The sequence below is a fragment of the Conger conger genome, chromosome 6 (assembly GCF_963514075.1).
Source record: "Conger conger chromosome 6, fConCon1.1, whole genome shotgun sequence".
In the NCBI taxonomy this organism is placed as follows: domain Eukaryota; kingdom Metazoa; phylum Chordata; class Actinopteri; order Anguilliformes; family Congridae; genus Conger; species Conger conger.
In genome coordinates this window covers 27,117,334-27,129,662 of record NC_083765.1, presented here as the reverse complement: position 1 = coordinate 27,129,662, position 12,329 = coordinate 27,117,334, and the positions used below count along the sequence as shown (strand labels likewise).

Below are 12,329 nucleotides of genomic sequence, written 5' to 3'. Positions count from 1 at the left end.
TGTTTTCCTGCGCGCACTGCGCTCCGGGCGGATCAGGCTGACTCAACGCTCAGTTCACATTTCCCGCCTGGGTTGTTACTATGCAAATAATATTCTAAAAGTAATCACGTGTCTTTTGAACAGCCACGTGGATTAACAAAGCAGGTCTGCCCCCCTGCTAGCCCATGGCTTCAGATGTTTTACTATTTCTTTTACTGATCCTAAACGCACACATTTACCAAAAGCTCTCCTTTAATCCTATGGAATAATTTAGGCCATGAATGCACGAGCCCCCTAAATGACCGCTTTATAAGGAGCAACGTTCAGTCACCAACCCCAGACCGTCCAGTCTGTTTCAGAACATACATTATTAGTGTCTCCTTGTTGCGATATAGCCTATATATTTTTCTGCATTATCAAACATCTCCAGCAAACGATGGCATCCAAGCATAAGGAACGCAAGGTATGCACTCTCCAACCGCGCTCGTAGGGATATCTTTTATAGTCTTTGACCAGTGACCTTGTTTTCCACGTTTTCTTAATTCCAGTTAACAACACATATGTTTTAAATGTGTATTTTAAAGGCATTTAACTGGGAAAAACAAATATAACAGCTGTATACATTGGTGCACTCCGCCTAGCGCGCTTTAAAGGGCCGGCGCAGTTATTCAAATAGTAAAACCAACAGAGGCATTATATAAATGCGAGGACTGTGACTGTTAATTTGTTTTCATCATATGACCTGATGTCCACGTTTTGTGTCGCGTTCTTTGGCGCAGGTGTAGGTAACTGGGTGCATGAGTCCTTTAAATGTTTGCGTTAAAGTATTTGCGCTCAGGTGTAGCTCTCCATTGGCAAAACTTCTTCTTGTCATATAATGCTATACTGTACACAGGATTGGCTATTTGTCAATCCAATTTCAGATATCGTAATATTCTACTAATATTTAGTTACTATTTGTTTTCCGCTACTAAATGCGAATCTGTGCAATAGCAAAAAAGGGGAAAGGACCGAATGTGGGTTACTTGTGTTTGTGCTTCGAAATGACTGACTTTGACTTATATTCTCGCATTTATTCTATATTTATATTTCCAGAGAACTCCGGTCTCTCACAAAGTGATAGAGAAACGACGAAGGGATCGAATCAACCGGTGTCTGAATGAGCTGGGCAAAACGGTACCAATGGCTCTTGCAAAACAGGTATTGACACCCACTGATTTTTTTCAGTTTGTACAGCCTTTACTCCCTGTCATCTGGTTTAAGGACGTCTATAGCTATATGTCTATGCATTTAGATGTACTTGCAATGGGATTATTGTTAAATTGCATTCAATGTTATCTCTGATATAGTTATTTCAGACGTATTTCGAACAACTGGAAAGCAATTTTGCTAACCGCCATATGTATACGGGTAATGGCGGGTAGGCCTATATAACAAAGAAAGGTTTTTTGTTTTATTCTTAATTCTCATGGATTGGTCTGATTTATAATTTAATTAAACAAATTAACTTTTCATTTTGTCATGAATCTTAGAATTCTGGAAAGCTGGAGAAGGCGGAGATTCTGGAGATGACTGTTCAGTATCTGCGCGCACTCCACTCAGCGGACTTCCCGCGAGGCAGAGAAAAGGGTGCGCATCTCTTTTCACTACTTACTTCTTATACCAGCGCGTAACATGCCACTGGCCAGTTGACGGGAACATTTTAATAAGCTTCACCAAACAAGCTTACTTGACCACTAAAACATTATGCGACGATTGGCATTTTCATATTTTGGGTTAACTCATTTTGACACCGTATGACGTTTTTAGGCTATTGCGCTGGTAGGCTATTTGGGACTCCTTCCGATGGCCTATATTTTATTCCGAGACTTCATAACGTAGCCTACTGTCGTCATAGTTTTCAATATTATCGATAATAGCATGTTATAAAAAATGTACACATGAAACATGAATTCCTCCCGAGTTAACTTTCTTTGGGACATGAAGTTTTCACATAATACCATTTCGTGATAAACGGGTAAGGCCGAGTATGCTTTTGTAAACCTGGTCATATTTTTGCTTCTTTCAGGAGAACTGCTGGCAGAATTTGCGAATTATTTTCACTATGGCTACCACGAATGTATGAAGAACCTGGTGCACTATCTTACCACAGTGGAAAGGATGGAAACAAAGGATACCAAATACGCGAGGATCCTCGCATTTTTACAGTCCAAATCCCGTGTCGTCACCGAGCCCGTGTTTGGTTCAATAAGTGGTTTACCAGACCCCACAGACTACTTGTGCCAGTTGCACTCCGCTTCGGAATACCAAAGCCACAGCCCAACCGACTCCGTCTTCCAGCAGAGTCCGCCGGCACACTACTCCTGGCACAGCTCTGCGCGCAGCCCCACCATCGCTTACCCACAGGTTCCCCTCTCCGCGCAAACGCAGCAACACGCCAGTTACTTGTCGCCTGTGCAAGGACTAGACCATCACTATATTAACTTCATCGGCCACTCGCATGCCAACGCGTTCAGCCTACACACCGCACAACACGCTGCCCTGTGATGTTACTATTCTTTCTCTGTGTTTTATTTATATATGTGTAATAAATGTTTCATATGAAATGTTGATACTAAATTGATTAAATTGTTTTTTGAAGGATGTTTTAATTTTCTGGACGGTTCCATAGAACTGCTTTTGCTGTAACATCATGGATTACTCTACAGAACACAAATGCTTAGCCTGTTTCGCATTGATCCCCCATTCTGTATTTGCATTAAAATATGCTATTAAAAATCCTTCAAGATGTAAACTTCGGAATTATGACTGATTGGTCAGGAGAGCTGGGAACGAATGTAGCACAGCTCTCTATTATCATTTTTCCAGAAAGGTCCGTAACATTCACTGAGTAGCTGGAAATCGGCCTACTAAAACCAGCGGACGATGAAGAATACAATTTGGTGTTGGATATAGCCTAAAGAAGGGCCAGGTCAAAATCTTAAAACATTTTTTTTTAAAGAAGCAAATAATCACTGGTTTGTGAAAATGAGATTTATAATTCTGACAGGTGACAAGTAAAAACATACACCGAATGAGATCCAAAATCAGTACTAGTTATCAGTTATTTATTTTAAATTTGACATTGCTTTCAAAGTTTTACTTGTTAATTCATGGACATGCTATGTCAGGCCAAGAGCCATATGACTGTCAGGTTTCAAGGGTAGCATCTTGTTTTACCTCACAATACTTTCTCTATTATCTTTATCTATACTGGTTCCAGATACACACACACACACACACACACACACACACACACACACACACACACACACAGACTGTCTGCAAATCATCCTGCAAGCAGTCCCTTTTATGGAAGCAGTGCTGATCACGTTATGAGACAATAAACTAAAATCTATTGAAATGATCCATTGATTTGGAGTTACAAACTATGATGACGGAACATGCTTCCATACTGGTATTCATCAATCAACATTTAACAGCTTATATATATATATATATATATATATATATATATATATATATATTTAAGGTAGAGAAATGACATAAGTACACCTTATTACAGTTTGGCAATAAGGCCTGCCGCAGAGAGCTTCAATGGGCAGCTGCCATACATTTAATTATCATCACCACCACCATCGACTTCATAATTTCTTCACTTTCCTCTTTTCAAGAGCCTCTGCTAAGTGATTGGAATGTAATGTCACCTTCGTCATAATGTAAAATAAGAAAACAATATGTGCAAATGTCTTGTTTGGTGAAATGGACTGATCGAGATTGACAATAACTTTCTAGTGCATGCTATTCAGTCACATTTCCAACAAAGTGGACAATGCTCTCTCCACCTATATTTAAATAGAATGCAAATAACAAATAAGATTTGCCGATAGCAGGGATGGTGGTGGGGGGTGGGCTGATGTGGGCGTACATCATAGTTTGGGGGGGGGGGGGGGGGCAATGAGAGGGTTAATCCCTGTGTTTCCACAGAGAGAACTTGTGAAACATTGTTTACTGAGGTCACTTCCATACCGTTTCACACTTTGTAAAACTTAAACAACTCTGCTGCCCTTGCGACAAAGAGCTCATCACAAATTTCCCTGCCGAGCATACGTTCCACCTGCTTCCTGCCAATCACTCGCGGGGTCACAAAAGGTCACTATTTTTTACAGTCACTCTTTCGGGCCCAAAAGCCGCCACAGTGGCGTTCACATTAATGGTGGAGCGTGTCTTTTTTCATCTCTTTATATAAGAAAGAAAAATAAACTCTTTTGGGGGTCCTCCCATAATGAACTGAATTTAAGCTATTCACCAAGGCTTTTTTATTTGGGGGGAGGGAGGGCTTTTGAGGGCAGTGATTTTATTTATTTATTTTCTGGGATTCACAAGGATTACAGATGAAGTATATGGGTAGAGGGGGAGGGAAAAAGAAAAAATATTTAATCGTGCAGATCTTGGAAAAGATTTTTAGCCCCCCAAAATGTTGGCAAGCCGTGCCATTTCCATATATTTAGGCAAATTAGGTAGACCATTCTTCATTGTGGCCGGGATTAAAGTCTGAGATGCAAAGCAAAGGGCCACCTTGGCTAAAACTAGGGTCATTTACATATAATTTTACAAACTTTCACTGATCCATGACAGTCTTTGTTTATCTAATGTTGGAACTCCTGATTTTTCTCTTTTAACTGTATAGGATAAACCCTTCCCCGAGTTTACAATGGTACTAAAGAAAAGAAAGTACCCCCCCATTGCACCAAACCCCAAATTCCCCCCTCGTGTCCTTCTCTCAACCCTTTTTAAAATCCGGAGACCCACAGTCATAAATTTCAACTTCTGACTCAAAAGTCAGTTGTGGCATATAAATATGACTTTCTGACAGATGGGAAAAATGGTCTTTAAAAATCAAATATAAAAAAATGGGAGGGAATTGATTCAGTCCACCTTTTGACTTAAATGTGTTTTCTCTCTCCCACAAAGACTGAATTCATCCCACTCCCTTGTTCCTTCACTCTTTCTTTAAGTAAGTTGTATAGCATTAGTTTCCAAGAGAGCACCAACAAAAAACCAAAAACTCATAGTGGTTTTTTGCTGGGTGGGGGTGGCGGGGTCCCATTGTGGTTCCACTGAAAGGGGACAATCTCTGGTTCCTTGGGCTTCATCCTTGGGTGGGCAAGAATAAAAATAATCACCCCCATGAAATCAAAGGTACTCTGTAGATGGGGAGTGAGTGGGGCGGCTGGCTCTGCTGTGGACAGCCCTGGGTCCTCTGACCAGGCTGCGGGGCCGTGAGCCGGGGCCACTGTCACACCGTCTCTCCTTAATACAGAGCTCACTCCTGCCCCTGAGCATTACGGAGCAAGCATTCCTGCCGCAGCCGTGAACATGCACACACACACACACACACACACAGGCACACACATGCACACTTGCACACACACATGCATGTATATGCATTCAGCACATATGCATATACGCAGACACTCACACAGACATGTATGCTCATGTACACACTCATATGCCTATACAGAAACTGAAGGCCCAAAGAATACCCCAGTGCATGCTGGGTCAGCATAAGCTGACTTGCAGGTGCCAGCGGCCAACCGGTGGATGGGCTGGCTAAGGAGATTGGCGGATGGTGCAAACCAGGCAAAGAAAAGAGTGGGGGGAAGAAGGGTGGACAAAGTGTGCACGCAGATGGGAAAGTGATAATAAGATAAAAGCAGTAGGCTGTGAAAGAGTACGTGGGTCCCAACAGTCCAATATTGGTTTAAATCCCTGCTCCGAACACAGTGTTTAATAATAATAATAAAAAAATAAAAAGCCCAGCAAAAACATTATCAAGGTGTTAACCCCTTAAGTATCGCCGCTTTTATTGACACAAGCTTAAAAATGACATAACCAAAATAAAATTACTATACTTGAACCCTTTTGACTACAGGCATGATCATGGTCTCTCCTGAAAGGTAACCCTTTGGGGTTTGTTTTCAGAGAGTCAGGATTACTCCAAATATTACTAAAACAAAGTTATAGAAGCTCAAATACAGTGAAAGTGGAAGCTTTTTTTTTCTCACTGAAAAGTTTTTCTGTTTTTGACTGGATACAGATTATTGTAGCTGTGGCTGGTGTGCTTAGAAACAATGGAGCCAAGTCACAAATTTCAAATTTGAGGACAATATCACTGAAAATGAGCATTCCCCCTCCCTGTCACCCTCCCCTACTTCTCTGTCCCAAACTCCCTCTCCTTGCAGCTATCCTCAGACAGCAACAGGTTGAGAAGATGATAAAAAATAAGTACAATATCACATCTAGTATACTAATATATTCATTGAGGTCCATTGATTGAAGTTTTTGTCAAATACCCAACTCCCATCAACAACTCAAACACATTCCATAATTTAACATGCCATTTACGATTTAAAAGCAGGCTGGCTTCTTATTTATAAGCATATTGAATAATAAAACAATATTTTGAGAAGGTATTTAGATGCTCACCAATAAAAAATGGGGTCATGACACTGAAAATGCCTTCTATTGTTTTATCAATGGTGTTTGCACTTTACTCCACTTCCACTTCCACTTGACTTCAACTGTTCCATTTGTCTTCCATTTTCCAATAATGTTTCTGACAGTGGAAATTGTGGTGGTTAACACCAGACAGAACAGCCACTGCAGTTGGATACTTTAGAAGGCGTTACTTTAGAGTTATTTCAGAAGAAAAAGTTCAGCCCTGGAATTATACCCCCCTGACTCATTGAAGCCCTGACTAGTAAATCACCTGGGTATCATTTAGAGTTCAGGTTTTCTTTTGCTCACATACAGATTCATTGTAACAGACATTTAAACCAGGGTTGCCAAAAACAGGATTTAGAATGGTGAAAAGAACACCACTGGTATCTTGCAAGAATATCACAGGAGGCTAAAATCTTGGGTATTCTTGTCCGTTAACATAAACTGTAATAATTATTTGGCAATTCAGGCTGCTTCTGCTGTTTTTTGTCACATACAGTGTTTAGTTTCTAGTTGTCTCTTCCCCAGCAGAAGACCCTACACAATCTGCAGTCAGATGATATGTGAATGAGGCTCTTAAATAGCTGCTCCTGTGGGGCTTGAAGGTCAGAAAACTCACTGCTGAACCTTGACCTTAATTACAGCACAGAATGGTGTAGTGCCAAACGTAAGTTCTCCTGGCTGAGCTGTGAGACATGAGCACACCATTAACTGCACATCCAGGGCAGTTAAGGGACCACTCTAAAAAGCAGGTCTAATGCTTCAGAAGAGTGTTGCACCCTTTATGACTACAAGATAACTACACTTATTCTCAATGTAACCACCTCTTCAATGGACCACCTGGTTTTCTCTTTCAAATGCAGGTGAAAAAAGACGAGATCAACATAGAAAAGAACAAGACCTCCTCCACTTTAGCCATCACATTAGCTTCCCCTAAAATAAATGCAATTATTTTAATTGCAGAAAGATGACTTGGGGTCGACATGGCTCTGGCAGGAAGAGCAGTCGTCTGGCAGTCGGAGGGTTGCCGGTTCGATCCCCCGCCCGGGCGGTGTCGAAGTGTCCCTGAGCAAGACACCTAACCCCCAAATGCTCCTGACGAGCTGGTCGGGGCCTTGCATGGCAGCCAATCGCTGTCGGTGTGTGAGTGTGTGTATGAATGGGTGAATGGAGAAGCATCAATTGTACAGCGCTTTGGATAAAGGCGCTATATAAATGCCTGCCACTTATCATTTATATGATAAAATATATATGTTGTAATGTTGCAATATAATGTCTTTCACTCTTTGGAATACACCTTTGTGTAACAGTAGACAGAGAGAATTTATGGCTGTATATGACAAACATTTATATATATGTATAGGCATATACACTCACTGAGCACTTTATTAGGTAGACCTGTACACCAGCTTGTTAATACAAATATTTAATCAGCCAATCATGTTGCAGCAACTAAATGCATGCAGACATGGTCAAGAGAATCAGCAGTTTCTCAGTCCAAATGTCAGAATAAGTATCACAGGAACTGCTTTTTTCATGCATAACAGTCTCTAGAGTTTGCAGAGAATGGTGCAAAAAACAAAAATACAATGCATTGTTAATAGGTCAGAGGAGAAAGGTCAGACTGGTTAAAGCTGACAGGAAGGTGACAGTAATGCAAATAACCACACATTACAACAGTGGTATGCAGAAGAGCATCTCTGAATACAATACGCATGAAGCCTCTAAGTGGGAAGGGTACAGCAGCAGAAGACCAGTTAGTCCAAAAAAGAAGTCCAATAAATGCCCAATAAAGTGCTCACTGAGTGTATATTATACATACTAAATGTCTTATTGAAAGGGTAACTTAAAAATAAAAGACATTAGTTTTTTTAGAGGATGGATCATGGTCATATTACTTTTTATTGAACTTTTACACATTCTCTGCATTGTGGTGATTCATCCGCTGTTAAAAATGTACTACACTACAATCAGCAGAATTCATGCACCAAAATGCATACTTGCACACAATGTATTAAGTAGAATGCACTGCTAAACACACTGGTGAGTATCTATGATCCAAATGCAAGAATTCAACCAAGTCAAAGAATATTGGTTACATATGTTTATCAAACGTCCAAGAAGAGGATATCATAAAATGTCATTTTCAAACATGATAACTAATGCTAAGTCAACCAAGCTGAAAGAAATACCCATAGCTATATTTCTCTAGAAGTTGTATAATTAGCATCATGCAGGAATACTTCCAGGAAAGGAGAAGCATGCATGATTTGTTTTTCCGCCATCACAGGCATGAGAGCACATATCAATTTCTGAGCATGCTCATTTCTAAAATGCCTGGATTTGAATCAGTGCGTGATTCCTGTAGTTTGTGCTTTGTAGGTATTATGCAAGTATGTAAGTTGGAACATCGGCATAATTTATCCACACAGAAGAAAGAAGTTGACATAGTTGACTAATTGACCCATGAACTTTGACGTCTGTCATCACATTCCACATACTACACGGTGTGCCTCTCCCGTTCCTCAAACTGCTCTCTCCGTGGAATGTGCTTTTGACAAAGTAACATTGTTCCACAACACAAACAAAACAAACACACACACAATCATGGAACAAATGCACACACACTCTCACACACACACACACACACACACACACAATCATGCACAAATGTGCGCACGCACACACACACACACACACACACACACACAATCATGCAGAGATGTGCACACACACACACACACACACACACACAATCATGCACAAATGTGCGCGCGCACACACACACACACACACACACACACACACACTCCTGTGATATCTCTACTCTGGCGCAGTCTTCGGGGTGTGGGGGCTGTGGCGCATCTCCTGAAGGAAGCTGTGGTAGTCCACACGGCCGTCCAGGCCGCGGTCAAACTTGGACAGGATGTGGTACACCTCCTCCTGACTCAGGGCCACGTTGCACAGCCTGAGAACTGCGCCAAACTCGGACGGAGAGAGGTACCCGCTCCCGGCAGGATCCAGCTTCCGGAAGGATCTGCGGAGAGTCCGGCCTGCTCCCTCGAGCTGAGAGACAGACAGACGGTATTACACCCTGTGATTACACCCCTGCCAAAAGAAGTTTGGGTGTAGGGAAGGGTTGCTCTTATGTTTACTGGGGTGTGCTGGGTCAGAGACACATTTAAATTTTTCAATTTAAATGTATTTGTTTAGTTGAAAAGGTCAATGCACATTAAAAACATTTCTGTAAATGCGCCGAGGAGGCTACTTTTCACCTGTAGACCTTGGGCTATGTGCTTTGGATTTTTGGCAAAGCTCTCGGAGAAGGATGGAACGAGGAAGAGGACTGAGGGCAAAGCGAGGGCGGCTATGGGGTTTAGAGGAGGTTTAAAGGCAACCGTGGGGGTGTGAAGTGCATCTCTCCTGCCTGTTGAGGTACCTTCTTTCTCAGCCTGGTCGTCAGGAGCCCCATGGAGGAGGAGCCCATCTCCTCTGGAGACCCCGGGGGGGCCCTGTAGGACTCCTGCAGGACCTCAGCCACATGGGCCCCTGATCTCCACGACTGCCTGGGCTGCCCAAAGGGCTTCAGGAACTCCACATAGGACACTCTGAGAGAGGGGCCACAGACTCTCACGTACAGTACAGAACCAACCTGCATAACCAGCCACTGTGTGTGTCAAAAAGCTGACTGAGCAAATTTGGTCTGGTATGATAGCCCTTCAGTAATAAAGGAAGTCTTACAGTCGGAGGGTTGCCGGTTCAATGCCGCACTGGGTGTGTCGAAGTGTCCCTGAGCAAGACACCTAACCCCCAATTGCTTCTGATGAGCTGATTGGTGCCTTGGATGGCAGCCAATCACCATTTATGTGTGAGTGCGAGTGTTTGTATGAATGGGTGAATAAGAAGCATAAATGGGAAAAATGGTAAATGGCAGGCATTTATATAGCGCTGTACAATTGATGCTTCTCCATTCACCCATTCATACACACACTCACACACCGACGGCGATTGGCTGCCATGCAAGGCCCCGACCAGCTCATCAGGAGCATTTGGGGGTTAGGTGTCTTGCTCAGGGACACTTCGACACAGCCCGGGTGGGGGATCGAACTGCCTCTGACTGCCAGACGACTGCTCTTACTGCCTGGGCCATGTCGCCCCATTTTGGCGCTTTGGATAAAGGCACTATATAAATTCCAACCATTTACCATTTGGCTTATTATTCATACAAGTCATGATTACTTTCAAGGTTACTCTGGGCTTCAGGATACTTATCTGCATGCAATTTGCAAAAACATATTTTTTTGGTTTGATCAAGGAAAATAACATTTTTGAAAAGAATATTTAAACCCTGCTATGGCTATAACATATTTATGTCAGTGATTATGTTTACTGTATTCTTTGTATTTTTAAAAGAAATTCACAAAATTCAGAAATTCCCTTTCAGACAACTCACCGGCCATCGTGGTTGACATCAAATTTCTTGGACAGGACGTGGCACTCGTACTGGTTGAGGTGCACACACAGACTGGTCAAAATGTCCCTGAATTCATCCTTACTCACAAACCCAGTTCTGTATGGGTCCAGGTCTACAAACTCAGTCTGCAGCTCGTGGAGCAAGTACTCGACCTGAGAAAGAGGGATAGAGATAGAGAGACAGAGTGAGAAGGTTAAGATAGGGTTCAGAAAAAGAAAATGAATATAAAGAAAAAAGAATCAGAATAGATAAAAATGACCCAAGACCTGTTTTTAGATAGAAATCCAAGGTCAATACAAATTAATTAGATAATTATTAATATAATTAACATGTCTCATAATAATTATGCTCCCCCCGCCCACTATATCCAATGAGGATTGTGTAACCAAGATCAGCTGATGTTTTGTTTTTAAAGCTATTGTCAGGTAAAATAAATACAGGTTTAACTGATCAGTGAGAGCCAATCAAGCTATCTCAGAAATTGAATCTCAGATACCTTAAGGCATGTTTTGTTTGCCAAAAGGACTTTCAACAAGCAGCATTTGAATGTAAGTGACCCTGTAAGAAATGAATTCATCAGCGTTGTCTGCTACAGGGACCAATCTAATTTGTGCCCAAAGATGTGAATGTGGCAAACAAAAAACAGGTTGGCATCTTCCAGAAACTGCAAAAGCATAAACTGATGTCTGTATAGCTATACAGTACTGTTCAAAGGTTTTAGGCAGTAATGCTGTAAAATAGAAATGTTAATAGTTTACTGTTATCAATTAACAAAATGCATGAACAGAAGAAGTGAATGAACAGAAGAAAAATCTAAATCAAATCAATATTTGGTGTGACCACTCTTTGCCTTCAAAACAGCATCAATTCTTCTACGTATACAGTTTTTGAAGGAACTCGGCATTTAGGTTGCTCCAAACATCATGGAGAACTAGCCACAGTTCTTCTGTGGATTTAGGCAGCCTCAAATGCTTCTGTCTCTTCATGTAATCCCAGACAGACCCGATGATGTTGAGATCAGGGCTCTGTGGGGGCCATACCATCACTTCCAGGAATCCTTGTTCTTCTTTATGCTGGAGATATTTCTTAATGACATTGGCTATATGTTTGGGGTCGTTTGGGGTCGCTTCCCTGATTGTATTGCATGATGAATAAGTATCTGCCTGTACTTCTCAGCTTTGAGGAGACCATTAATTCTGGCCAAATCCCCAACTCCATTTGCAGAAATTCAGCCCCAAACTTGCAAGGAACCTCCACCATGCTTCACTGTTGCCTGCAGACACTCATTCGTGTACCGCTCACTCTCCAGCCCTTCGGCGAACAAACTGCCTTCTGCTACAGCCAAATATTAAAAATTTTGACTCATCAGTTC

General features: G+C 41.8%; 2 protein-coding genes across 3 annotated transcripts in view; one reads left to right on the top strand and one right to left on the bottom strand.

The window, feature by feature from the left end:
- Positions 1-415: 415 nt before the first annotated feature.
- On the top strand, positions 416-2,526 carry helt (helt bHLH transcription factor). Of its 2 annotated transcripts, none has more exons than XM_061244310.1 (4): positions 416-442; positions 1,075-1,179; positions 1,512-1,608; positions 2,051-2,526. In XM_061244310.1, the coding sequence occupies exons 1-4, from the start codon at positions 416-418 to the stop codon at positions 2,524-2,526; spliced, it is 705 nt and encodes a 234-aa protein (XP_061100294.1). The 2 variants fall into 2 exon arrangements, with proteins under 2 accessions (XP_061100294.1, XP_061100293.1); XM_061244309.1 differs by having other exon boundaries at positions 2,048-2,526.
- A 5,907-nt stretch (positions 2,527-8,433) lies between these two features.
- Positions 8,434-12,329, bottom strand: part of si:ch211-197n1.2 (EF-hand calcium-binding domain-containing protein 6) — a 29,216-nt gene continuing 25,320 nt past the window's right edge. The window contains exons 16-18 of the mRNA XM_061245214.1: positions 10,937-11,109; positions 9,923-10,091; positions 8,434-9,549 (exon numbers count right to left, since the gene is read on the bottom strand). Coding sequence (XP_061101198.1) covers positions 9,307-9,549; positions 9,923-10,091; positions 10,937-11,109 — 585 coding nt within the window. The 3' untranslated portion in view covers positions 8,434-9,306. The remainder of the gene's footprint in view (positions 9,550-9,922; positions 10,092-10,936; positions 11,110-12,329) is intronic.